This window comes from Nesoenas mayeri (assembly GCF_963082525.1).
Source record: "Nesoenas mayeri genome assembly, chromosome: 19".
NCBI lineage: Eukaryota > Metazoa > Chordata > Aves > Columbiformes > Columbidae > Nesoenas > Nesoenas mayeri.
This window is the reverse complement of record NC_137568.1, coordinates 12,029,536-12,054,724: the sequence shown is the minus strand read 5'-3', so window position 1 is coordinate 12,054,724 and position 25,189 is coordinate 12,029,536. Positions and strand designations below refer to the sequence as shown.

The window sequence follows — 25,189 nt, the reverse complement described above, 5'->3', positions numbered from 1 at the left end:
GCTGCTTAATTGGGGATCTTTGGCAAAGCCTGCGACAGCCACACCGCCACGGCCAGCCTCGCCAACCGCCCGCCGTGCCGCTGGCCGGCAGGGACGGGGACAGGGCTTGTCGGTCCCAGGGGACACGCGGGGTGTGGGGAGGTGGGTGCCCAGCGCTGGCGCAGCAGCAGGGCACAGGCAGCCATTCGGCAAAAATCTGCATCCCTGGTTATGCAACGTTGCTGATTTATTCATGCCTGAACCAGGCGCTGGCCTAGAAATGAGCAGGGCGATGCCGGGGAGGGGCAGCGCTGGAAGGAGCCCCAGGGGAGGGCTGAGCCCGAGGGCATCGAGCCCCAGGGGAGCTGTGGAATTGGGCTGGCACGCGGGACACCCAGGGGACCCTGCACGGGTGCTCACCCCACAGCCGGTGACACCGGACAAGGCACAGGGTGCTGCCGTCCTACACACGATCAACAGCGCTGCACAGAGGCACAAGCGCCCCCCGAAAGGTGGCAAGGGGGCTGAGCCCCTCTTCTCTCCTCACACCAGATTTCTCATGATTTAAATCGATTTAACCACAACAGTGTTTGGTATCCAGCCGGGGCCGCGCTGGGACGGAGCAGGAGCTGCTGGCAAACAGCGGAGCGCCCGAGCGGAGGCTGCGAAGGGCTGCGAGACGGAAGCGACGCTCAGGAAACGGTCGTTAGAAACACAACAGTGAAAACAAGCACCGTGCCCAACCTTTCCCAGGAAAACGGGGCTGTGTGCTGCTCCCCGGCCTGGCTGCTTGTTTGGGCGGGCGAGAGGGGCAGCTCAGCGAGGGGGGGCCGGGACCAGCACAGCGGCAGCTCCTGGTTGGGAGGAACAGAAACAGGGAGGAACAGAGCCGAGCAGGACCAGGGGCTGGGGGAGCCGCTCGCACCCCACAACACCCGCACCAAGTGCCAAAGGGGCAGCCGTGGGGTGCCAACACCCCTGGGTGCCCTGGGACCGCGTGTCCCGGGGAAGCTGCAGCCAGACGCCCACGCCAGGACAGACGGCAGTGCTGGGGCACGGCTGAGCTCCTCTGCAGCTTCCCAGGGCAACAAAGGGCCCCTCTGCGCCCCCCTGCACCACGGCAGGGGGTCCCTGACGGACCGGGAACCTGACAGTGCCCACGCGAGGGATGGGAAACACCGTGGGACTGTGATGGGCAAACATGCGCCGGCCCAGCCGAGCCCCGGCTCCTCGGAGGGGAGAGGCCGCAGCCGCACGGTCCCGCCGAGCGGAAACAGACACCCCGGCCCGGCCCAGGCGCTTCCTGTCGCTGCCAGGGGGTGCTGAGAGATTTGCAGGTACCAGGGGCTGCGGGACAAATGCAGCGGTGAAAAAGAAGTGAGCGATGCTGGTGGTGCTCCCCCTTCACCCAGGGGAGACAGACGGAGCGGGAGCGGCGGTAGAAACCAGCACAGGTTTATTGTTAAAACAACCACTGAACTCCTGAGGGTCCCGGCGGAGCCCACGGCACCAGGCTGGGAAACCCGCGGTGGAGGGAGGGGGGGCCCGGCCCCAGCCCCACGCGCACGCCGGTGTCCGCTCCCCGCTGTGCTGGGGGTCCGGGGGCTCATTTGGCGGCCAGGAGCTGCTGCCGCTGCTGCTCCAGGAGGGTCTCCAGGCGGTCAGCTCTCTGCACAGCCGCCTGCAACAGAGCGCGGGAGGGGAGCCGGCTGTGCCGCGACGCCCCGGGGCACGGGCCGGGCCGGCCGCCCCCGCACTCACCTGGTACTGCTTCCGCAGGCTGCTCACGCTCTCCTCCTTCCGCACCACGGCCGTCTTCACTCTGAGCGGACGGACACAGGGGGGCTGAGGACGCCAGAACGTGGGGCTGGAACTCCCCCGCGGCGCGCTCAGCCCCACGCTTTCTGTGTTTCAACCATGGCCAGGGCACACTTAAGGGACCGAAGGGGACAGGGCATCGAGGTGTCACTCTGGCTCTCAGAGTAGGGATCAGGACCTGGGAAAGCCATGGAGACCCGTGAGCGCCTACAGCAGCCTCTTGTTATGGCGGGCGGTGAGCAGCTCCGCACAAACACCGACGGGAGGGACAGCTCTGCCCCAGCAGAAAACAACGCTGCCCATTCACCTTCCACTTGCAAAATCCCTCCCCAGCAGGCAGACCCGAGGGAAGAGGAGGATGCACATCCCTGCCCGACGGGGCTCCGCGCTCCCAGCACCATCTTCCCACCGAGCGCAGGATGGAGCCGAGACCCAGGGCACGGCCCAACAGTGCCAGCACCCCGCAGTGCCACAGCCCCACACGTGAACCAGGTCTCGGGGTGCTGTGCAGCCAACAGCCAGTGTCCCCAGAGCATTCTGAGGGTGTCTCAACTGCCCTCAACCCGCAGGGCTGCGCATCAGCCGGCCAAGCCCTGGCCCAGCAGCTCCAGCAGGAGCCCTCACATCGCTCCACTGCCACTCGTGTCCTCCAGACACGCACGGGAGCAGCCCGGGGGACAGGGGGACATAGAGCCGGGCAGACACAAGGGACAGAGGACTCACAGCGGCTGAGCCAGCAGCCAGCACGGCTGAGACTCCGCTGCCCGTTCTGCCAACAGGACTGGCAGCCACGGCTGAGGACGCGGCACCGCGGACACGCTCCTGCGCCACAGCCTCACCTCCTGTGCACCTCCTCCAGCTCCCTGTCCTTCTCCCGCGCCACCCTGTCCAGCTCCAGGCGCTGCCGGGCTCTCAGCTCCACCATCTCCTCCTTCAGCCGCTTGTTCTCCTCCTCCGTCCCCAGCAGCCTGTCTGCGAACTCCTGCCGGATCGCTTCTGCCAGGCCGCTCCGCTCCTGCACCAGCTGGTCCCTCACCTGGCAGGGCAGAGGTGGCATCAAGGCGCTGACAGGCACAGGGGACGGGCAGGGAGAGGAGCCAGCGCGGGCGCTGCTGCCCACCCACCTTCTGGATCTCCTCCACCTCCTGCTCCTTGTGCTTCAGCAGCCCCTGCAGACGAACGCTCTCCCCTTCCAGCTCCGCCAGCCGCCCTTTCAGCTCGTTGCAGCGTTCCTGCAGCTTCCGCTCCGACCGCTCCAGCTCCTGCAGCTCCACCTCGTACTTGTCTCGGATCCTCTTGATCCTGCCGGGAGGACGGGACGGGCAGCCCAGCTCAGCCCGGCGCTGCAGAGGACCCGCCGTGCAGCAGCAAGGGGGATCTGCCCCACTGGAGATCCAGGGCTGTTCCCTCAGCGAGAGGTTAAACTTCCCCCCACCAGCCGCTCCATCCTGCACTAAATGCCGCTCACACCCGCCAGGTGCAGCATCCAGAGCTCGCTGGGGAGACGCGCAGGGCTCAGGGACCAGCCCGGAGGAGTTGGGGCTCGCAGGCCGCCCCATCACTCCCTGTACCTGTTCTCCGCCGCCCTCTCGCACTCCTCCTTGGCCGAGGACATGTCGGCCTCCAGGCGCTGGATCACCAACTCGATCTCTTTGTCCCGCTCCTTCCTCAGCTCCTCCCGCAGCTCCCGCTCCCGGGAGAGCAGCCAGGCTTCCTGGGGACAGCGATGGCAAACGCTGCCTCGGTCCCTCTTGGATCTCCTCTTTTGGAGACGGGCAGCCCTTGCCATTACCTCCTTCTTCACGTAGTTCGCCTCCCAGGCCTGCTTCTCCATCTCCAGCTGCTCCTTCAGCACCTTCACTTCTGCCTGTGGAGGGACAAGACACCCACTCAGCTCCAGCAGCCACAGCACCCCGCACCCTGGAGTGGCCCCCAGCACCGTCCCAGAGGGGGCACGGGGCTCCGCAGTGCCAGCACATGTCACCACAGCCACGCGCTGGGAACTGGACCAAGAACAGCAATTTGGGGCCCAGAGGCAAGGGGAAAACCAGACCTGATGCCGCCTCTCCTGCTCCTCCTTCTCCTTCGTGTACTCCTCCTTCAGCGCCCGGGTGACAGCCAAGCTGCTCGCCTCCAGCTGCCGCCGCAGCTCCTCCACCTCCGCTCGCTGCCTGCCCGCACAAACCGCAGCTCCCAGCGCCCGCGCCGGCCCCGCCGTGCTGCCCTCGCCCCCCAACACCAGCCCCTGACCCCCAGCACCAGCCCTCTTCCCACCGCAGCCTCGCCGGGGGAGCCCAGCCCCGGCATCCTCACCTGGCCGCTTGCTGGCTGAGCCGCTCCTTCTCCTCGGCCACCTCAGCGTAAAGCCGTCGCCGCTGCTGCTGCAGCGCCTGCTCCTCCTGCTCCAGCTGCTGCTCACACCTGCAGGCAGAGCGGCCTCAGGGACGTGCCCAGCTCTGGGCGCCCATCTGTGCACCCACCTCCCCCTGCCCCAAATGGGATGCAGCAGCACGTGCTGTGAGCCCCAAACCCCGCCGCGCCCCCGCCGCACGGCCGCACCGCTGCCGGGCCCGCTCCCGCTCCCGCTGGCTCTGCTCCTCCTTCTCCCGCTCCAGCAGGTCCCGCAGCTCCTCCGCCTGCCGGCCGTAGCGCTGGGCAGCCCGTTTGTCCGACTGCAGAAGCTCGGCCTCGTGCAGCATCTTCAGCTTCTTGATGTCCTGCTTGTGCTTGGCGATCAGCTTCTGGATCTCTGGCTCCAGCCCTGGCGCGGCGGGAAGGACGGTTAAGGGGACGGTTACGGCTCGGCCAGGGGCTGCCCGGACACCAGCACCAGTGCCAGCAGCTTCTGCTGCACATCTGCTCTTCAGACCAGCACAGACACAACCCCTGCACCCACCTGCCCCCTGTGCCCACCCAGCTGCAGCCGCCACCAAGGGAACCTGCCCACACCTTTCACCGTGATTTCTTTGATCTTTTTGGTTTTCTCATCAATCCACTTCTCCCGCCTGATTTTCTCAGTCGCGCTCATGAGTTCCTTCAGTTTCTTAATCTCCTGTTTGGAAGCAAATAGGGAAATGTCAGAGACGAGGTAGGGGACAAAAGCCCGTCAGCCTGGGAGCGGCTGCCGAGGGAGCTGCAGATGAGCAGACATCCCGAACCGCACGGACTCGCATGGGCACGCTCCCCAGCCGTGTGCCTGTGCCCTCTCCTCTCCTCTCCTCTCCTCTCCTCTCCTCTCCTCTCCTCGGGTGGAGCTGCCACTGCCCCACAGACCCTGAGCACAGCCCAAAAGAACAAAATCCTCGGGCAAGCGCCCGCTGGCTGTGCCGTGCAAGCTCCGGCAGAGGGGAGAGGAGCCGGGGCTGCTGCGCCCTCCCTGCATGGCAGCAGCTTTGCCTGGGGGGTGAAGATGATTCCTTCCCTCTCCCCTGGTGGGACAGAGGGACAGACAGACCTCCCAACACCGCAGTGCCACCGCAGCCCAAAACCCTTCAGAGCCTGAGAGGCCACGCAGCCCAGGCACAGCGTCTGCTGTCGTCTCCTCTTGTGCTGGCAGTTCCCTCCTCAGCAAAACAGCCGGAGAACCCGCAGGGCTCTGCCCCCGCAAAAGCCGATCACAGCACTTGGCCACACACGTCTGTGCTGGGGTTTCTGGAGACGAAGGTGCAAAGCCCAGCCCGGCCAGAAACGGCTCCATTTCGGCACAGGCAGGTGACGTCCATGCGCAGGACGTGGGACATGTCACAGCTCCAGAGGACGAGCATGTGGCAGGACACGCCACGGCCACCGCACAGAGAGGAGCAGGGAACAGCTGCGGCCACCCGCACAGCCCAGGACTCGCTTTTAGGGGAAAAAAAGGCAGGAAAATGGGCACAGGGAGATGGGAGAGTCTGGAGGCAGCAGCTGAGCATGGGGCCAGGTGACGGGGTGACAGGATGACACGGCTCCTCCCCAGGGCTCCGAGCAGGGGGTCCCAGCCCAGGGGATCTGGAGCAGCTCAGGGTGTGAGAGCAGAAGGGCAAGGCACAAAAAACCAGTAAAGACCACATTTACCTCGCAAAAGGGGCCCAAAGTGCGCCAGACCTGGGGAGAAAGAGAGCGGGGGATGGAGAGAGAAGGGGAATTGCGGAGCCACTGGAGAGATGGGACGGAGAGAGGCAAAACTGAACAGCCATGCACACGCGAGAGCAGCGGGCAGGGGTCCCGTGGGAATGAGGGGGCACAACCAAACACAGCCAGGGCCCGGCAGCACGGCCGGGATGGGGGCAGAGCCAGCCCAGGTGCGCGCACGGCAGCTGGGCTCAAAACTCAGGCGGGAGCAGCGCGGCACGGTGAGTCACGCGAGCGTGCGCCCTGCTGGCGCACGGGCGGCTGTCTGAACGGGCCCCGAGCGGCGCGATCCCCCGCCCGCGGCACAGCCCCCCAGCAGCAGCGAGGGCGAGCCGAGCCGTGTGCCCCCCGGCTGCCCCTGCCCGGGGCGAGCTGAGCTGTCCCCCGTGGGGACTCCCTGCAGCTCCCCGAGCGCGCAGCACGTCCCCGAGGCACAGAGCCGCTGCTCGTGTTTGGGTGCTGCTCAGGCCAACAGTGCGGTGAAACACAGGGCTCTGGTAATACTGCTGCTACACCCCGTGTTCCTTCGTAACCTCGTCCCCATTTAGCTCTGAGAGCATCCCCGCTCCTCAAAGGGACTCAAGTTGCCCAGCTCAAGAGGATCTGGCCACAGGGACAAAGTCTCCTGGTTTGTGCCAGTGTCCGCCATCAGCTCTGCCCAAGTGAGACCCCCCGGCCACAGCCCCGTCCCAGTGGCACGTGTGGGTCTGTCCCAGCAGAGCCCCCGGAGCGGGGACTGTCCCTCGCTCAGTCCCATGCTCAGCGGGGGACAGGAGCCTCCTGGAGGCCAGGGCAAAGCTCCACGGGTGACACGGACCTTCTGCGCACAGAGAACGGCTCCCCAGAATGACTGAGCCCCACCGAGGTGGGAGAGACCACACTGCTCCGGTCAGAGAGCACACTCGAGCAACACCACCCAACGCTGGCCGTGGCACGTCTCCTCTCCCCGTCCCCCATTGTCCCTGTTCCCTCACCAGCTCGTGCTGCTCCTGCATCTGCGTGAGCTTCTTGCCGTACTTCTGGTCCACCTGTTTCAGCTCAGCCACCATGGCCTCACACTTCTCACTCAGCACCTTCTTGTCATCGATGAGCTGGGCAGGGCGAAGAAAAGGCACCGGGCAGCCGGGCTGGGTGCAGCCGCCTCCTCCTCCAGCTTCAGAGCTGGGGTGGGAGATGACTACCTGGTCGATGAAGGCCAGGTGCCGCTGGATAGCTGCCTCGTACTGCTCCCTCTGAAGCTTCAGCTGGTGCCCAAGCTCCTTCTCAGTCTGTTTGACGTGTCGGACAGTCAGTTCCCTCTGCTGAGCCTGTTGGATGCAGGAACAGCCACAAGGCATTAGGGGGAGAAGTTACACCAGAGCCAGCACGTGTACAGGAGGTAATACCGACCCTGGAAGGCACTGCAGGCCAGAGCGAGGAGGAATGGAGCTAAATCCGAATCCCTGGTACCCACAGGGACCTGGCTCCTGCCCCGCTGTCACTGAGAACACCTGCACCCCCGTGGGACCCGGGAAAAGGGCCCAGCCAGGTCCTGACCGAGGGTGGGTGCTGAGGGAGGTTTTCAACCCGGGGAGCAGCAAGGAGAAACCAGAGTGAAGCCCCCACGAGAGGGGGAAGGGCCCTGCAGATCGTTCTCCTGCTAACGGGGACCGGGACTGCGGTGCCCAGGAGCCTGCAGCCCAACGGCACCTCACACCGCCCAGGAACCTCGCGGGGCTTCGGGGACACAGAGCCCTGATCTCACACTTCGAAGCCATCGCCCCAAGAAACATCTGCCCAGGGATCTTGGCCTCGGTTTCCCTGCAAGCGGGCGCGCGTGGCTGACGCACCAGGGCTGTCTGCAGCAGGCTGACAGCTCGCTTCTTCTCCTCCACTTCCAGCTTCAGCCTCATGATGGAGCTTGTGACTTCCGTGGCAACAGCCGACGCCTGCTCCAAGTGAGCCAGCTCCTCTTCCAGGAGAAGACCCTGCCACAGCGGAAAAGATGATTAAAAGGTGGTGGGGACCAGCTGGAAGCAAACAAGGAGACGGGAGACCCTCCCCAGCACAGACGGACTCACCTCCCGCTGCGTGGCCGAGGCAGCCGAGCAGGGCCGCTCCTGCTCTGACTTCTCCATCTCGTCCAGGAAGCTGATGATGCTCTGGAGTTTGGCCTCGGAGAGCAGGGCCCCCTCCTCAGGGACCCCCGGCGAGTGGTTCAGCTTCCCAAACTTCTCCAGGTTGTCAGCAGTCAGGGAATTGGAGCTGGGCTCCTGCTGGGCAGGCGGCGCTGCAATGAGCACTGGGGAGACGAGCTGCTGGCTCTTCTGGAGCCCAGTCCTCCCACTGCACCCCAGTAACCAGCTTCATCCCAGTGCTGACCCCGCTCCCGCCACAGCCCCCGCATGGTTTTACTTCTCTTTTCAATGCCCAAGCCCCAGCTGCACTAAACTCCTCCACTGCCTTCAAACTCCTCCACTGCCTTCCCCAGCAGTGAAGCAGCTGCGTTTCTTGCCCTCCCAGTAAGCACCGGGAGAACAGCCATAGAGGAACGTGCTCTGTGTCTGTCCCTGGCAGGGACAGCGAGCCCAGCGCAGCCCTGCTCACCCCGTCCATCCAGGCGTATCTGTCCTTCTTGAGGAGCTTTGGCGGGGGCAGCAGCTCCGGCTCTTCCTCCAGCAGCCTGAGTGTGTCCAGCAGCTCGTTGAGCGTGACCTTGGACTGCGCCCTGCTGACAGCCGTCGCCACCATCTCCAGCTCCTCACCACCCGTCTCCCTGGAGCTCACATCCTGGGGGACAGGACAAGACAGCTTGTGGTAAAAGAGTTTGCCGGATCTCCCCAGAAGCCGATGGAGGCTCCAAAGTCACCTCGGCAGAGCCGCCGGCACCAGGAGCCCCAGAAGGCAGCGCCAGACCCACCTGCAGCTTGTCCTCCGCCCCGGGGTCCCGCGAGGGCACGGAGCTCAGGTCTGTGAAGCCGCTTTCCTCTGGCTCTGCAGCCACCAAGTGGAAATTGGCCTCTGCAGGAACCAGACTCTCCTCAGGCCCTTGTCACAACCAGCCCCCCCGAGCAGCTCCCCAGAGAACTGCCCGTCCATCCTCCTCACGTCACACGCTGCTCCAAAAGCACCGGGGACCCGCGGCAGGGACTCACCAGCATTGTTGGCTTTGGTGGCGCTGCCGGCGGGGCTGACGTTCCTCACCGAAGTGGGTTTGGCAGGCTTCTTCTTTGCGACCCTTCTGCTCTCCTTCACCAGCACGAGCTCTTCTTCTGCCAAGTGCTTTGAGTCCAAAGCCTTTTGGGCCCTTTTCTGGTGCAGTTCCTGTGGGGACAGACGAGCCTTCAGCCTCCTGCCCAGCACAGGAGGCTCCAACCCCTCCCTGCGTCGCTTCATGTGCTGCCATGGGCCTGGGAGACAGCAACAGCCCAGAGCTCGCTGTGGAGGGGGGACAAGGACAACGCTGGGGAAAGGGAGAGCAGAGGGACAGCAGCCGCCAGCAGAGGGGAGGTGGCAGCCGGGGCCTCATCGGCTTCACACGTGAACAAGGGCTGCTCACAGGACCCTGCGCCATGTCCCTGGCTGCTCTGTAAAGGGGCTCAAGTTGCGTCAGGGGAGGTTGAGGTTGGATCTGGAGAACAATTTCTTCCCCAAAGGGCTGTGGGGCATTGGAACAGGCAGTGCTGGAGTCACCACCCCTGGAGGGCTGGACAGACGGACATGAGGTTCTCAGGGACATGGGGTAGGGCCAGGGGTGGGGGAACAGCTGGAGTGGATGGTTTGAGGGTCCCTTCAACCAACATGATTCTGTGACCCCGAGGGCCAAGCACGGCTCCGTGCAGCACCGCCGCAGCACCGGGGCTGCCTCAGTCCTGCTCTGGGAAGTCACTTAAGGCACAAACGTGTTTGCGAGGCTGTTGCAGCATTTGCTGTTCTCTGCTGTGTCTCCCTCGACACCCCCCGATGAAACACGATTCCATTTAGGGCAAAGAGAAACTGACGTTTTTAAAAAGAAATCTTCAGCTACGCTGCCAGCCAACGTGCAGCTCCCCATGGTCTGTGCCACCTCCGCCTGCCCCACGAGCGCCATCCCCACCCTGCTGCACGGACAGGGCGACGGGCGAGGGGCTCCCTGCACCCCAGGAGGGTCCCTTCCCAGGGTCTGCAGTTACACTCGCCCTGTCCCAACGTGCTTTCACCCTTTTCCCAAAAACTAGATGGCAACCAGCACTGCCTTTGCAAGCTCCGAACGAGCTGCCAAGGCTTGGCAGGAGCACAGCGGGAAAGGGCTCCGTGGCAGCTCGGTCTCCGCGGGGAACACTCCATCATGCGCAGGGCTGGCTCCGGTCCCGCTCCGTGCAGAGCCCCGGGGACACGGGGCAGAGCCGCTCGCTCCCGCACACCAGACGCCAACAAGCTGGTCTGACGCGGCCACAGCGGCCTCGTCTCGTCCCTACCTGGATGGCCGCGCGTCGCGCCAGCCGCGCCTTCTCCTCGCGGATCTTCCGGCGATCCTCGTCCTTCCTCTCCTGCAAATCCAGGATGTTCCCCTCCTCCATCTGCTGCTGCCTTTCCTACCAGAGAGGAGGCTCACAAGTGTTACTGAGAGCTCCCAGCACCCACCTCCCACAGCAGAGGATGGGGACAGGGCACCCGCACCCCGGTCACCCCATCCCCAGGCTCTCCACCCCCTAGCCCTCCCCCCGTGCAGGTAAAGAGCCCTCAGAAAAGCTCCACTTCAGAGCAGCTTATTTTCTTTAGGTACCAAATGCAATTATTAGTCATCTGGGTCTGAAACCACCGAGGAGACAAGGCTTAAAAATAGACTCTCACATGCAAGAGCTACAGTGCTTTTTGTTATTGGGATAAATAATTAAACACAAAGAAACACAAATAGCTGCAGATGACTCGTCACTCTCTAACGAGCCACTTGTTACTGATTCGCTATAATGAGACCGGGCATCCCTCCCCTGGCCACCAGCGTGTCCAAGACAATAAGAACTCCGCAGGATTTGTGCTGCTACAGCCAAGTGTCTGCCCGCCCGCAGCCGAGGGAGCTGGGGGACGGAGCCTGCGGCGCTGAGCTCCCCGGAGCCAACCCCAGGCTGTCCCCTGCACAGCCAGCACGTCCCTGCGGGGACACGGCCCTCCCGGCTCTCCACACGCCAGGGGCTTGCTGGACGTGAAGCCAAAACCCCCCGCCTCCAACAGCTCAAGTTTGGGCTGGAGGGACTCAGAGTCCCCGGGGGGACACGGGTGTCACCAGGGTCTGTGTCACAGGACTCACCTCCCGTTTGGAAGCCAACAGGCGCCCCAGAGCCGCCGCTGCCGCTCTGCGCTGCTGCGCGTGGCGCCGGTACCAGCGCTGGATGGTGACGGCGGCCGAGTTCACCTCCTGGATGAACCTGTGGGGAGGGGACAACATGGGCCAGGGTCTCACCACCCTCCGTGTAGAAAATGTCTTACTCATATCCAGCCTGAATCTCTCTCCTTTAGTTTAAAACCATCACCCCTTGTCCTGTCACAACTGGCCCTGCTAAAAAATCTGTCCCCATCTTTCTTTTAAGTCCAGAAAGGCCACATTAAGGTCTTCCCGGAGCTTCTCTTCTCCCGCTGAACGCCGCAAGTCCCTGAGCCTGTCCTCCCAGCAGAGCTGTTCCAGCCCCGCATCATTTCTGTGCAAGGCACGAGAAGCAGAGTCAAGTCACGGGGAGGGTCAGTCAGCCCCTGCGGGTGCGCTGAGAGGGACCCTTCCCCAGCCTGGAGCCCCCAGGACAGGGACGAGCCAGGACCGGCTCCCTGGCGCTTCCCCCTCAGCCCGGCACGGCCTGCGGCCTCTCCCCACAGCCACGGCACTCGGCCTCACCTCTCCGCCTCCTCCTCCGTCACCTCCGAGCGCCGGGGCCGGCTGCCGCTGCTGCCGCTGCTGTTGTTGTTGTGGGTCATGATGTTGTTGCTGGAGAAATTCTTCTGAGACTTCACAAAGCTGCTTTCGCCGTCCTCATTTGAGGTCGCCTTGACGAAATTGCTAAGGCAGAAGACGAAGCCGCTGGGCACCGTCCTGCCCCGTCCCGCGTCCCGTCAGCGTGCGAACGCGGGGCCAGCGCGGCGCCGGGGCGCGAGGGCAGCGCTCACTTGAGGGAGCTGGGGGCCTGGTTGGAGCTCTTGGGCGCGGGGCCCTTCTCGGCCGTGGAGTAGTTGTTGTGCACCATGGTGGTGACGCAGTTGCCCATGGCGGCCTTGTTGCTCCTTTAGTGGAGGGAAGATGTGGTGTTAAGACTCTGGAGGGGACAGGACATGCCACGGCCGCTCCCCACATCGTGTGCCTCGACCCAGCTGTGACATCGGGAGCATCTCCAGCTCTCCAGAGTCGCTCCTGGGGAGCTGTCACCTGCCACCGACAGACAGACAGACAGACAGACACGGCCGAGCACACCCAACAGCTGCTCTTCAGGCCACTCTACACACAGACCTGGCTTAAGTGTCTTCTGGCCCTGAAGGGTTCGAGTTTTACTCATTCCCGTTCCTAGAGCAAGAGCAGCCTCTTCCACGCATTGCTCATAGAATCACGAATCATTTCAGTTGGAAAAGCCCCTCGAGACCATCCAGTCCAACCACAACCCACCCCTGGCACTGCCCCAAGTCCCTGAGAACCTCATCCCTGTCCAGCCCTCCAGGGATGGTGACTCCAGCACTGCCCTGGGCAGCCTGTTCCAGTGCCCAACAGCCTTCTGGGGAAGAAATTGTTCCCAGATCCAACCTCAACCTCCCCTGGCGCAATCTGAGGCTGTTTCCTCTCATCCCATCACTTGCTCCTTGGGAGAAGTCTCCTGCGCAGCATCAAGCTCCTGCGCGGCTTCCAAAGGCACGCTGGCCAGCCCCGCCTGTCACTGTCCCCGCTCTGCCCGCGCCGGTCCCCGTGCCCCACAGAGGCCGAGCCCAGTGCCCCCGTGCCCGCTGTTTTCCCGGTGTCGTTCCTCCCACACCAGCCCAGCTCTGGCTCAGCGCGGCCGCTCCCACCTGTTGTTGGCGGTGAAGTTGGCTGCCAGCAGCACCGCGGCTTCTTTCCTCCTCATGCCTGGGGGCGGCTCGAGGCCGCGGGGGCCGGCGGTGCCTGGGAACGCCCGGGGCTGGTCGTCCTGCCACGGAACAGCAGGACTCAGCGCCAAACCCGCGGCCTCGGCCACCACCCGTGCCCTTCACGGGCCAGTTTATCCCCCACGCGAGAAACCTCCACGTCCCGCTCGAGGCTTTGCCCGCGCCCCGCATGTCCCCGTCCTCACCAGGATGTTCCACGTGGTTTTCTTTTCCAAGGAGGTTTTGCTCAGACCCGCTGGTTTCTTTCTGCCCCCAGACGTGCTCTCCAAGAAGCTCAGGAAATCTGTCTGCTCCGAGCTTCAGCCCCAACCCAGGAAGGCAGAGAGGAGGAGAGAACACGTGCTGGCGTTAATATTGCAGACAGACAGACGGCAACGCAACAGCAGGGTTCTCATCCCACACAGGCACACTGAGTGAGGGGCCACGGCACACTGACCACCCGCCAGCACCGCACGGGGCGGGAAAGGGACAGAGAATCATCACACGCTCACTAAGTCTATGAAGGATTTGTTTTTATCCAGAGCTTCAGCTCTTCAGTGTGGAGGGAGAGGATGTCACGGGGCAACAAGAGAACCGAGAACCAGAGCCAGAGGCAGCCCCAGAGCAAACTGGGGACAAAAGAGCTTTTTGCCTCCTAACATGGCCCAGCTACAGCCCGGAGGGTCCCCGAGGGGCTGCTGTCAGCGAACCACCCTATCTCTGGGAATTACATTGAATGGGTTCTGTGCCAGAGGCTTCCCAGCCACAGAAATACACTCTATTCCCCCAAATTCTCATCAAGTGACCTCCCCTCCAAAAAAACCCAAACAAAAATGCAAGCCTTGGCTTTTCAAGGCTGGGCTGTAACACCTGATGTGTATGACAGGGCTTAATGCTGGGTTTTGACAGGCTCTGGCTCCCTCGAAGGACAAGAGGAGTCAGACAGCGGGGTGGGGATGTGCACGGGACAGACAGACACGGGTCGGTGGCTGGAGTGGTACCTGTGCGCGCTGTTCACCCGCTGGTTCACCTGCGTGGTGCTGCTGGACCTGCGGAGGTTGTTCATCGCCCGCGACCCCGCGTCTTCCTGCGGAACACAGCGCCGGCTCAGCCGCGATGCCGGCAGAGGCGCGGGCAGGCGGGGACGCACCCAAAACGGGCCCTGCTGGAGGTGCCAGCCCCCACGTGGCATTCCCGATGTCCCCACAGCTGCCAACCCTCCTGGAGACGCAGCGAAACGAGACCTCGCTCCCTCCCAGGCTCCTGCGCTGCTGAGCTGGGAACGTGTCCGTTTGTGTGAGACTCTTAACGGAGCCCAGGGAGTACCTGGGGCTCATTTCTGCTGTAAAAACGCTCACAGAAACCCCAACTCAGCGAGGACTCGCCTGCTCAGCTGAGCACGACAGGAACGGAGGGGACTGCGCCTCAAAGCGCCACAGCATCCAGCAAAACATACTAGGAACTGAGGAGTTTCCAGGAGGAAACTGACACAGGAGATGAAGGGCGAGGAAAGAAAAGCGGAGAAGCCCAACACTTCCCTGTGTGCTCGCGTTAAAGCGTTGAGAAGAGACCTAATGAGCAGGCGGTCATTGAGGACGATCAAATTTGGAGCGAGCGCAGGGAACCGCAGCAGCCGGAGCTGCAATGAGCACCTGGCGCATCCCAGCTCTCCTCCCCACCACCCACAGCCTCGCTGCGCGCTCCCGGGGGACCCAGGACCCCCAGTGCCCCCTCCTGCCCCAGGCGGCTCCTCAAAGCTCAGCCCAGCACTGGGCAGCCAGGAGAGCAGCGAGACACCCCCACACCCCCTGCGCGGGCAGCGGGGCCGCAGCGGGATGCTCCCGCTGCACTCACCAGCGTGTTCCTCTGCGGTTTGCCGTCGGCGGTGACCGAGACGGAGCGCGCCACGGGCTTGGCGGGACACACGCTGCCGGGCCGGCGCGACACCGGCGCGGGGAGGCCCGTCAGGGTCAGGTCCGCGGCAGCAGAACCGGCGCCCGGGCAGGAGGAGCCGCTGCGGGTGCTCTTCATGGTGGAGCGGAGGGGCCTGGAAGGGCGGGGGGCGGTGAGGAGCGCACCCAGCAAACCACACACACTGCTCCTGGCTTTCTCCTGCAAACACCTGCACACAGAGACGTGACTGTTTTAAAACGGGGCAGAACGCCTTTCTCCGCGTTCCCACGAGTCCTGGGGCGGCTCCGGGTAAGCTCTGCCTGACACCGGCAGCAGCTCACACGCCAGGCCCTGCTGCCCCGTTCGCGCGCCGGGACTGTCTCCTGGAGCGCAGCAGGCGGCGAACGCAGAGGAGAAACGCCTCGCTCCCCGCAGCGGGCTCCTTCACCCCACACGGCTGCGGCTGCAGCTCCTGGGAGCCCAGGACAGCCCGTCCTGCCCAGGGCCGAGGTTCGGCGCCCCCAGCGCCCGCCTCGGGCAGCTCCCGGGGCTCCGTCCCTGTGCGAGAGCCGCTCCGCAGCGGCCGCGCCCCCGCACGGACACGGGGAGCCCAGCGCCCTCCCCGCTCGGGCGGCAGCGCCGGCCCCGCGCCAGCGCCCCGCAGCCCTCCCGCCACAGCCCCCGCGCAGGAGCCGCCGCCGCGCCCGGAGCGACACGGGGCACCCGCAGAGCGGGCCGGGTCACCCCCTCGCGCCGCACCGGACACGCCGCGATGCCTCGGGCTCCGCAACCCGCGTCAACAAAAGGGTCTCGATGGAAACCGCCGCGCGGCACCGCGAGGAGCCCGGGCCAGAGCCCACGCCCGACCCCGCGCACAGGAGCTCGCAGGCCCCAAGGCCCGGGCGTGAAGGGGCAACCCCGAGGGCAAGGCCGGGGCTTCAGCTTCAGCCCCCACCCCCGGCCTCACCCCCGGCCCCGGCTCCCTCCTTGCTCAGCTCCATTCCCGCGTTCCAGGGGCTCCCCGGGGGCTCCCCGCACACCGGCCCCGCTCCCGGTTCCCCTCCTCGGGCCTCCCCGCGCCCGCTCGCGCGCAGCCTACCGCCGCCGCACGGCCCGCCCACAGCCGGGGCGGAGCGAAGGGAAGGTGGCAGCCAATCGGAAGCAAAGGGCGGGGCGAGGAGGGGAGCTGGGATTGGCTGAGTTGCAGAAGGAGGTGTGGCCTGTGGAGGAGGGCGGGGCGAGGGGAGGTGCCAAGGTCGGCGGGCGTGACGATAGGCGTGGCCTGCATGAAAGAGGGCGGGGCTATGGGAAAGAGGGCGGGGCAAAGACCATGGCAGGGGGTGGGGAAGGGTTATAGGAAGGGGTGAGGGGCGGCGCCCGGCGGAAAGGGGGCGGCGCCCGGCGGAAAGGGGGCGGCGCCCGGCGGAAAGGGGGCGGCGCCCGGTGGAAAGGGGGCGGCGCCCGGCGGAAAGGGGGCGGCGCCCGGCGGAAAGGGGGCGGCGCCCGGCGGAAAGGGGGCGGTGCCCGGCGGAAAGGGGGCGGCGCAGGAAGAAGCCACAGGTTCCCAGACACGAGCCGGGGTTTATTGGTGGGTCCCGGCCCCACGGGGACCGCGCCTGCCCCCCACAGCCACCACCACAGGGCACCTCAGAGCCCCCCAGCTGTGCCAGGGTCCCCAAACCGCCCTCCACTCAGCCCCGTGGGCGCTGCCCGATGCCAGGGGGTGCCACAAGCTGGGCCCTTCCACCAGCACCGTGACACCAGGGGCTTCTGTCAAAACAACAGTGACAGGGACACCTCAACCTCCCCAGAGCCCTGGCCCCTGCTGCCCCCCTGCCCTCAGCCCCATGAGAAGGGGCACATGGGGCTGCTCCTTCACTTTTCCCTGAGGGGCCATAGCACAAGAGGCCCCGCGGGGAGGGAGGGCAGAGCCCCCAGCAGCAGCTACACATTGAGGAAGGCGAAGGCTGACGGCTCCTGGCTGCCCTCTGTGTCTGTCCATCTGTCCTGGGGCTGGGACGGTGTCCATGGCTCTGCTGGCGGAGAGTCCAGGCAGAGCACCGCACTGGGCCGGGCCACCAGCTCCATGCCAGCGAACAGGGACAGGCTGGGGGAGGGTCCAGGGGCACCTGCCACATTCCCTGCCAGCCGGCCAGCCACCTCCTCTTCGCGGGGCCAGGCTGGCACCACAGTGCTGGGTGGCCCGGGGGGCTCCGCTTCCAAGCCCTGCTGCTGGCCGGGGGCCGCTGTGGGCACAGGGAGCGGGGCTGCGCTCAGGGCAGGGAGGAGGCTCTCGCCTGCTGGGGGGGACACGTCCGTCAGCAGGTCCCTGGTGCACGGGGCAGCGCACACGGTGAGGACGGAGGGGTCCGAGTGCGGGCGCGTGGCCTCGGGGGAGGGCTGGTCCCTGCAGAGCGCCTCGAACTGCCGCAGGAGCTGGGAGGAGAAGAGCGGGACAGGCGGAGTGAGAGCAGCACGGGGACGGGGGCTCAGCCCCAGCACCTGCTCCCAGGCAGAGAAACCGTCCTGGGGACCAGCCCCGGTGTCGCCGTCCGGGGACCAGCCTCATCTCCTGGGGAGGGAGCATCCCCCCCCCGGCTCCCTGCTCCAGAGTTCCCACCCCTCTGGGACACGCACGGAACCTTCTCCAGCGCAGGGTGTCCCTGAGGATGGGCAGGCCAGGCCCCCCGAGCCCCCTTGCCCAGGGAGAGGACACAGGGACAGCCCAGGACTCACCTTAGTTGCTCGGTTGGCAACAGGACCGGGGCTGCCGTGGCTGAGCTGCTGCAGGCGCTGCCGGGTTGCGGCAAAGATCTGGTCGAGGGCGAGGAGGTCGGAGCACACGAGGGAGGAGATGGCGCACATGGAGCGCTGCAGGAGGAGAGCGCAGCTCAGCACGGTGCCGCAACCAGCACCGAAACACCCCCCAGCATGGCCATACCTCCTCCCCCTCTGCCTCCCTGCTACGCCAACACCACGGCCGCCCTGTGCTCACCATGCGGACGCTGTCACTGGGGTCCTCCAGCGCCCGGCTGAGCAGCTCCAGCACCACCTCGCAATTGAGCAGAGCACACCTGGCCAGGGGAAGGGGTGAGGGGGGCGCAGGCAGCCCCCAAGCAGGCAGCTGGGGGTGGGAAGGGCTCCCGCTGCCCCCAAAGCCCCTGCAGCACCCCCCACCCAGCCCCACACTCCCAGGGAGGGCTGGCCATGGGCACTTACTCCTTGACGAAGTGCTGTGCTTCCTCCCGGGTGAGGAAGACCCGGGCGCCGCGGGTCAGCGCCGACACCAGCCCCACCTCCCGCAGGCAGTCGCCCAGGCCGTCAGCGTCCACCCTGCTCCGGGAGACATGTCGGTGGGGACAGGGACCAGCCCTGTTCTCCTGGGGACCCCCGCCCAGACTCCAGCACCCTCCCGTGGGCAGGGACCCCCCCAAACCAGCCCCCTCTGCCCAGGCTGTGAGGCCAGACGTGCCAGGAGGGATCCAGCCCAGCAGCAGCAGGCGACTCAAATTAACCATGTAGAAACGGCGGGCGCAGCTCCCAGCGCTGAGGGAAGCGCCTCGGGAGGTGCTGGGGAAGCGGAGCCCCCGTGGCCCAGCTCTCACCTCTCGGCTGCGGGGGGCAGCTCCCGGCTGGCCCCGGAGTGGCTGTCGCTGCCCGATTTGCTGCAGGAGTCCGAGGCGCGGCTCAGGTCGCTGTTCCCCCGCGAGGAGTCCTGGGAGCTGTGCCCGCTGTCCGCCTCCTCCCAGCCGCCGCCGGCCAGCCCGGGCTGGTGTCTCACTGTGGGGACAGCGGCGGTGACGTGCCGACCCCTAGACCGGCCCCAGGACCCCTGGGGATCCCCGCGAGCCCCCAGCCCGGTGCCATGGGGACCCACCTCTGGTGCTGTGCGCTGCGGTGGCTGTTGGTGGCTTCACCGCCGCGGTCGGGCTGCAGGAGGGCGAGGGGGCTGTCACAGGCTGGTAGGCGTCCTCAGGGAGCTCCCCGCGGCACGGCCGGGGCCGCTCCAGGGACGGGAGCACGGCCTGGGCCACCGCTTCGGCAGCTCGCTGGATGGTGCTGAGTAGGGCTTCCCCCGGCGACACTGCGGGAAGGCCGCGGTGTCAGGCGCTCCACGGGGAGCCCAGCCCAGCCCTAGGCACCCACCGCCGCGCCGGGTGGCACGAGGGGACAGTGGGGACCCACCCACACACAGGAGCGGCCCCAGCAGCCAGGCTGGGGGGAATTCTGGCTGGACAAGGGGAAGGAATACCAGGGAACTACCGGGACAAACCACGGGCCACAAGCCAACCTCCCACATCCCTGTCTCATCTCCCAGCAGGGAAGGAGCTGGCAGAGCCCCCACTCGCAGCCCCAGCACCCCTCAGATGGCCTAGGACAGGGGAGAGCTGCACAAAGCCAAGGGTGCAGCAGGCTCTGCTCTCAGCCTCCCAGAAACATCTCAGAGAGAAACACCCGCTGAGGAAACCACCAGGACTCACCGGAGCCGCTTTTCTCACCGCTGAAACCGAACCCTTGCAGGGAGCCGCAGGGGCTGGGGCTGGAGCCCATGCCTGGGGGAGGCACGGGGCGCGCTCAGAGGGAGCACAGGTGTTCGGGGTCACCCCCACTGCTGTTCCTCCCCATGCACACACAGCAGAGCCCTGGGGAGCCAGGGCCACGGCAGCGTCCCTGCGCTCCCCCCGACGCCCGCCAGCAGGGCCGGCAGCGCCTGCCCTCACCCCAGCAGCTCCCGGCCCGCGGACCCTCCGCACCCACAGCTGCAGCCGAAGGGCCTGGCCCGTCCCACACGCACCCGCGGGCGGCGGGGGCCGGGTGGGCAGCGCGGCCGGCGGGGGGAGCGGTGCATCCGAGAACAGAACGGCGGCCAAGTCCTGTGGGAGAGCCGGGGGTGGGCAGTGCCGGGCCCCGGGGGGGCAGCGCCGGGGGGGGGCAGCGCCGGGGGGTCTGGGCGGCAGAGCTGCCCCCGGCTCAGCGGAACAGGGGCAGCACCCACCTGCGCGGCCGCCCGCACCTTCTGGTTCAAGCTGTTTCCGTGCAGCGGGTCCGGCGGCCCGGAGAACGCTGCAGGGACGAGGGCGGGAGGGCTGGGAACGCCCGGCCGCGGGCAGAGGGGCGGGACCCGGCCCCGGCAGCGCTCGGCGCCCGGAGCGGCCCCGGCGGGCAGGACCCGCGGGCTCCCCCGCACCCCCCCGGGGCTCCCCCCGTTACCTGCGGCCTCCCGGACAAAGCAAACGTTCCTCCGCAGCTGCAGCACGAAGTGCGGGGAGCCCTGCGCGCAGCCGTGCAGCAGGATCTTCAGCACCTGCGGGGGGGCGCCGGTGACGAGGCCGCTGTCCCGGCCCCGCCGGCCCCGCCCGGCGCTGCGCCCCGACCCACCTTGATCTTGACGCGGCAGGAGCCGCCGTGCAGCCGCGGCAGCAGGAACTCCAGCAGGCAGCGGCTGCTGCCGGGGGACTCCCGGGAGATCTCTGCGGGGGTTACGGATCCTGCTCTGCCCGGACCGGCCCCCCCGCCCGCCCCCCCGCCCGCTCCCCCCGGCCCCCGCAAGGATACGGGCGATCTCCTCGAGCAGGTACCCGGGGCAGGGCCCCTCGTCGTCCGCCGTGGCCCGGAGCAGCAGCGGCAGCTGCGGAGGAGGCGGCGTGAGCGGGGCCGGGCCCAGCGGCGGGGACGTCGCGCCCCGGGCCGCCCGCACGCGCCGCTCCCGTACCCGGCTCAGAAAACTCAGCCGGTCTCTCAGCGGCGCCGCCATGACACTCCCGGTGCTGGCCCTGCCCGGCTCGGAAAGAGCTTCACGGCTCCGCCCACCGGAAAGCACTGCGCACCAATGAGAGTACTAAATGCTGCCGCTCGGCCAATCAACGGCGAGGAAGGGCAGAGCTTCGGGCGGAAGTGCCTCACAAGACTGACGCCGCCAGCAAAAGGGCGGGAGACAGGAAGTAAACAACCGGTACCTCCGCCAATTAGAGCTGCCCGCGACGGGCAACCAATCAGTGGGGGCTCGAGAGGTGGGTGCGGCCTGTGACCAATCCACTTTTCCAGCAGGCGAAACCAGCCAACCCGAGGAGGTCGAGAGGAGACCGTCCATCAGTACCCAATCAGAGAGCAAGCGCGGTTTGATATGCACGCCGCTTCACCTATCGACGAGTCGAAGAGGCGGGCGTCCACAGGCGCCCAATACGAGGGTGCGTCTCTTTGACGAGCGGCGCGGCTGCCCAATCGTGGCCGCCCCCTCCATGGCGGCGTCCGAGCCGTGAGGCGGCGGCGGCGGCGGCCATGTCGGGCCGGGGCGTGTGGCAGCGGGCGCGGGCGCGGCTGCGGCGCTTCCCGGAGCTGCTGGCGGGCTGCGGGGAGCAGGTGCGGCCGGGGCGCGCGGGGGGCGCGCGGGGGCGGCGCGGGGGCGGTCCCGGTGCTCCCGTTGTTCCCGTTGTCTCGTTCCCCGCAGGCGGCTGCGTACGGGCGCTGCGTGGCGGCGGCGGCGGCCGGGCCGGCGGAGCTGCGGCGGGACCAGTGCGCGCGGGAGTTCCGGGCGCTGCGGGACTGCCTGGCCCGGGCGGTACGTGCGGGCTCGGGCGGCGACCGGGCTGTGCTGAGCCCGAACCCCGAACCCCGCGGCAGCCCCGGGGCCTCGCGGCGCCGAACGAGCTGGGGGGAGGGAGCGGGGCGGGAGCGCGATGGGGTGGGGACCGAGGGACCGGGAGCTGAGCAGAGACCTTCTGAGCTCTGGACCGCCTAAAGGAGCTTGGAGCCGGGGGGGCCGGGCTCTGCTCCCCAGAACAAGCACCAGGAGCAGAGGAAATGGCCTCAAGTTGCGCCAGGGGAGGGTGAGGGTGGATCTGGGGACAATTTCTCCCCAAAGGGCTGTGGGGCATTGAACAGGCTGCCCAGGGCAGTGCTGGAGTCACCATCCCCGGGGCTGGACAGACGGACACGAGGTTCTGGGGGCAGCGCGGGGGTTGTGGTTGGAGCGGATGGTCTTGAGGGGCTTTTCCAGTAAAACGAATCTGTGGTTGTTCGCAGGCGAAGGTGACGCCGCAGTGACCGCGCTGGACACGCTGCAGCCAAATAAAAACTCAAACCCAACCCGGCTTGTCCTTAAACTACAGAACAGAGCTGGGGGGGGCGGCCGCCAGAGCCGCAGAGCCACCCGTCCCGAGCCCCGAACAGTGTGCGCTCCTCCCCGGGCCGGGCGCGGGGTGCGCGGGGCCGGCAGGGCTGCAGCCCCCCCCTTCCCTGCAGCAGCGAGGGGCAAATCTCCAATGAAACACAAAACTCCTGTTCCTTGGGGAGCGGAACTCCTCGGGCACGGCGCAGACGGCGCTGCCGCCGGGGAGCGCAGCCCCGCGGCTCAGGAGCCCTTTCTCTGATCTAAGTTTTTAAAAAGAATTGAGCTCAAAATGCTTCAGGTTGTTTTATTGACCAGCTTGGCCTCCCCTCTGGTCTCTCCCGCCGGTCCCCAGCCGGTGCTGAGGAACGTCAGGAGCGTCTTTGGTCCTTTGTGTTCACACAAACAGCTCAAAATCAAAGAACAGGTGCAGGGCGGCCCCAGAGACGGGGCAGGTCCAGCCCTGGCTCACGCTTCACAAAGGCTGCGAGCGGCTCTGGGGCTGCGGCCGCGTCGCTTGTGCTTCAGACAGCGCAGGAGAAGCTCCCGCGGGGGCTCTGGGGGCGCGGGGGTGTCCCCCGATGCAGAACGGGCACCCGGCTCCGCGGCTCGTCCTGGGGCTCCGTGTCATTTTAATGAGGAATTAAGACAGCATCCTTGGAGCAGCAGAGCGCGGAGCGGGGTGACCGTCCCCATGGTCCCATCCAACACAAACTCCGCGGGGCTCGTTGGCGATGCGGATATAAAAACCAGCACAGTGATGAGGTCTGTGGGCTCCGGGCTGGGAAATTTCAGCCATTGTAGCTTTGGGATTTGATTTCTTACATTCGTGAGTCAGGATGTAAAAACAAACACAAAACAAAGCAACAAGCAGAGGGATGAATCACGGCCTGGGAGCCTGGGGGGAACCGGCGCTCCCAGAGCTGCTCTTCCCCTCCTTGCTCATAAAACGCGTTTCCAGGGCAGGGACTGACGGCGACGGGTGTAAAACACAGAGAACAAACGCTGCACCGCGGTGCAGAGCAGAGGTAGGTTCGCCTGAGCCCCCGGTCCCCGCTTCTTTTGTTCCCAAATCAGTCGCCTCTTGCAGAAAACTCCGGCTGGTTTGGGGGGAGCCCCCGGCTGAGCTTCGGAAAGCACTTTGGAGGAGTCGCTGAGCTGAGCGCCCGGAGGGCGGGACAGCAAAGCTCCGTTATTGCTCGTGTGTGGCCAACAAACAGAATCCCTGGGAGTCAAGGCAGCACAACAGCGGCCGTTGTGCCCGTTTAAGGCAGCGTTTCTACTAAACTAGGTTCCTAAACCACAACTATCTCCTAAACACGCAAGACTAACAGCTCCCACTTCAAGAGAAACACCAAAGCAAATGGCTAAGCTGGTTCTCAACGCCTGATTTGATGCTTCTCCGGAACGAAGCCTTTCTGGGGGGGCGGATCCCGGGTGTCCCCTCGGGGAAGCTGCTCTGCGGAGCCTGGGGACAATCACCTCGGGGACGATCACCTTGGGGACGATCACCTTGGGGACGATCACCTCGGTGCGGAGCGCGGAGCCAAGAGCTGGATGGAAAAGGCAATTCGATACGAACGGGATGTTGAACGAGGTGTTTGGGAGCCGGGCTGGCAGGGAGCCGGCGCAGGTGGCAGCCAGGGGAAGGCAGGGGACAGCGGGAGCTTTGTCCCCACTGCCGCCATCTCCTGCGACACGCAGGGAGGTGCCACCGTCCCCTGGACGGAGCTCACGGGTCCCGGGAGCTCCCGCGGGTCCCAGCGCTGCGTCCAGCAAAGCGCCGCAGCTCCGACCAACCTCCTTCCTGAGCCGCGGCGGCCGAAAGCAGCTGGTGGACTCGAACCTTCCCCGCGGAGCTTCCGAGCCCCGCGCCCGCGGCCAAGAGCCGCAGCCACCCACGGCGCGACCCCCCGCTCACACGCTGCCGCCCGCCCGTGGCAGCTGCTCCATGTGCCGGCTGCGGCCCAGCTGCTGCGCGCCCTCCGCAACCTGCTGCAGCCGCGTCTCCAGCGCGCTCCGCAGGTCGTTCACCTTCACATCTGGGAGGGGGTTCAGGCCAATGAAGACCCCCGCCCCCTGCGCAGCCTCCTCCTCCTCCTCCTCCTCCTCGTGAGGCAGCAGCTCCCGTCTCCTCCGGCGCAGGTCCAGCTCCGCCTGCAGTTTCAGGTCCCGGTTGGGTTTGACATCATCGTCCAGCTGCGGGTCCCCCTGGGCAGCTGCTCCTCTCTCGGGTTTTCGGTCGTTCTCAGGGCCCAGTTTCTTCTCAGCAGTGTTGGCGAGGGCCCCGTCACCGAGCCCCTGCCGGCTCCGCGGCCCTCCCGGCGGCTCCTGCGCCCTCTTCTCCCGAGGAGCCTCTTCCCTGCGCTCCCCCTGGCCGGGCGGGTCCCGCTGCAGGTCATGCTGCCGCCCGCCAGCGCCCGGCGCCCCCTGTGCCGCAGCCCCCGGCCCGGCCCGCAGGTGCCGCTCGCTCTCCGCCGCGTCCCGCTGGTCCTGCGCGGCTGCCAGGGCTCCGGGCTCCACCTGGCTCAGGGCTTTGGCTTTCAGGTCTGTTCCCGTGTCTCTTTCCAGGCTCTTTTCTGCCAGTCCCTGAACTTTGGCAGCCCCGGGCTGTTCTCTTTGGACGAGAGCTGTAGCCTCTTCCACGGCTTTCATGGAATTCTTCTTCTCGTGGACGTCTCTTCCAGCCTTGGAGTCCTGACCTCCTCCTAAGTCCTCCGCCAAGGGCTTCTTTTCTAGGTGGTTTCTGGCCGCAGGAACGTGTTGGGCATCCCCGTGAACGGGATCCCGGTTCTCCGCTGTATTTTTAGCGGCTCTGTCGTTCTGCGGCAGCACCTTCCGCTCCTTGGGAGGGACGCCGGGAACCTCGCGCCCCCGCGTCCCCGCAGCCCCGCGGCGCTGCCCGCCGCCCGCCTGGCCCGCCGGCTCCCGCAGCTCTTTGCCGGGCGGCTGAGCGGCAGCTTCTTGCTTGGCGCCCAGACCCTCGTCCTCCCTGCTCCTGGGGGGGGCCGCGGGGGGGTCCTGCTGCGCTTCCGCTGCGGAACAAAAACATAACACGTTAAGGCTTTTTCTTATGACCAGTGGCACGTTTTCTTCTCCTCTCACCACGTTCTGCACCGCAGGGGACAGGGGAAGCGATCCCACCATCGTGGAACACGAGGAGAGCCACGGGGGGAGCGTCACCCTGCGCTGGGGGACCCAGGGCCAGGCACACAGACTCCGCAG

The 25,189-nt window shown here is 66.4% G+C and overlaps 3 protein-coding genes across 15 annotated transcripts in view; 1 reads left to right on the top strand and 2 right to left on the bottom strand.

Moving 5' to 3' along the window:
• Positions 1-1,418: 1,418 nt before the first annotated feature.
• CEP131 (centrosomal protein 131) lies at positions 1,419-20,643 on the bottom strand. Of its 13 annotated transcripts, XM_080356655.1 has the most exons (36): positions 20,570-20,643; positions 20,413-20,485; positions 20,236-20,327; positions 20,068-20,161; positions 19,853-19,920; positions 19,652-19,730; positions 19,338-19,409; positions 18,734-18,940; positions 18,462-18,636; positions 18,076-18,189; positions 17,593-17,727; positions 14,818-15,085; positions 13,965-14,050; positions 13,170-13,281; positions 12,907-13,025; positions 12,022-12,135; positions 11,753-11,914; positions 11,174-11,291; positions 10,344-10,460; positions 9,042-9,210; positions 8,807-8,907; positions 8,494-8,676; positions 7,968-8,162; positions 7,737-7,874; positions 7,089-7,214; positions 6,882-6,998; positions 4,747-4,849; positions 4,357-4,558; positions 4,111-4,218; positions 3,851-3,968; positions 3,590-3,664; positions 3,369-3,511; positions 2,922-3,099; positions 2,637-2,833; positions 1,741-1,801; positions 1,419-1,660 (listed from the first exon to the last, which is right to left on the bottom strand). In XM_080356655.1, the coding sequence occupies exons 1-36, from the start codon at positions 20,609-20,611 to the stop codon at positions 1,586-1,588; spliced, it is 4,536 nt and encodes a 1,511-aa protein (XP_080212781.1). In that variant the 5' UTR covers positions 20,612-20,643; the 3' UTR covers positions 1,419-1,585. The 13 variants fall into 13 exon arrangements, 12 of the variants coding, with proteins under 12 accessions (XP_080212781.1, XP_080212778.1, XP_080212780.1 ...); XM_080356652.1 differs by having other exon boundaries at positions 19,853-20,161; XM_080356654.1 differs by having other exon boundaries at positions 20,413-20,631.
• A 384-nt stretch (positions 20,644-21,027) lies between these two features.
• NDUFAF8 (NADH:ubiquinone oxidoreductase complex assembly factor 8) lies at positions 21,028-21,942 on the top strand. The gene is made up of 3 exons (XM_080356367.1): positions 21,028-21,216; positions 21,305-21,415; positions 21,880-21,942. The coding sequence occupies exons 1-3, from the start codon at positions 21,136-21,138 to the stop codon at positions 21,898-21,900; spliced, it is 213 nt and encodes a 70-aa protein (XP_080212493.1). The 5' UTR covers positions 21,028-21,135; the 3' UTR covers positions 21,901-21,942.
• A 147-nt stretch (positions 21,943-22,089) lies between these two features.
• SLC38A10 (solute carrier family 38 member 10) overlaps positions 22,090-25,189 on the bottom strand; it is a 33,294-nt gene continuing 30,194 nt past the window's right edge. The window contains exon 16 of the mRNA XM_080356366.1: positions 22,090-24,999. Within this exon, the coding sequence (XP_080212492.1) occupies positions 23,882-24,999 (1,118 nt within the window). The 3' untranslated portion in view covers positions 22,090-23,881. The remainder of the gene's footprint in view (positions 25,000-25,189) is intronic.

Excerpts from the sequence above, each read along its gene's own strand:
- NDUFAF8 (XM_080356367.1), top strand. The coding sequence starts at position 21,136 with ATGTCGGGCCGGGGCGTGTGGCAGCGGGCGCGGGCGCGGCTGCGGCGC. Across the intron at positions 21,217-21,304 it reads TGGCGGGCTGCGGGGAGCAG|GCGGCTGCGTACGGGCGCTG; the intron begins GTGCGGCCGGGG and ends CGTTCCCCGCAG. Across the intron at positions 21,416-21,879 it reads GGGACTGCCTGGCCCGGGCG|GCGAAGGTGACGCCGCAGTG; the intron begins GTACGTGCGGGC and ends GGTTGTTCGCAG.
- CEP131 (XM_080356644.1), bottom strand. The coding sequence starts at position 20,611 with ATGGCGGCGCCGCTGAGAGACCGGCTGAGTTTTCTGAGCCGGGTACGG. Across the intron at positions 8,908-9,041 it reads CACCAAAGCCAACAATGCTG|AGGCCAATTTCCACTTGGTG; the intron begins GTGAGTCCCTGC and ends TGGTTCCTGCAG. Across the intron at positions 4,559-4,746 it reads CAAAGAAATCACGGTGAAAG|GGCTGGAGCCAGAGATCCAG; the intron begins GTGTGGGCAGGT and ends CCGCCGCGCCAG.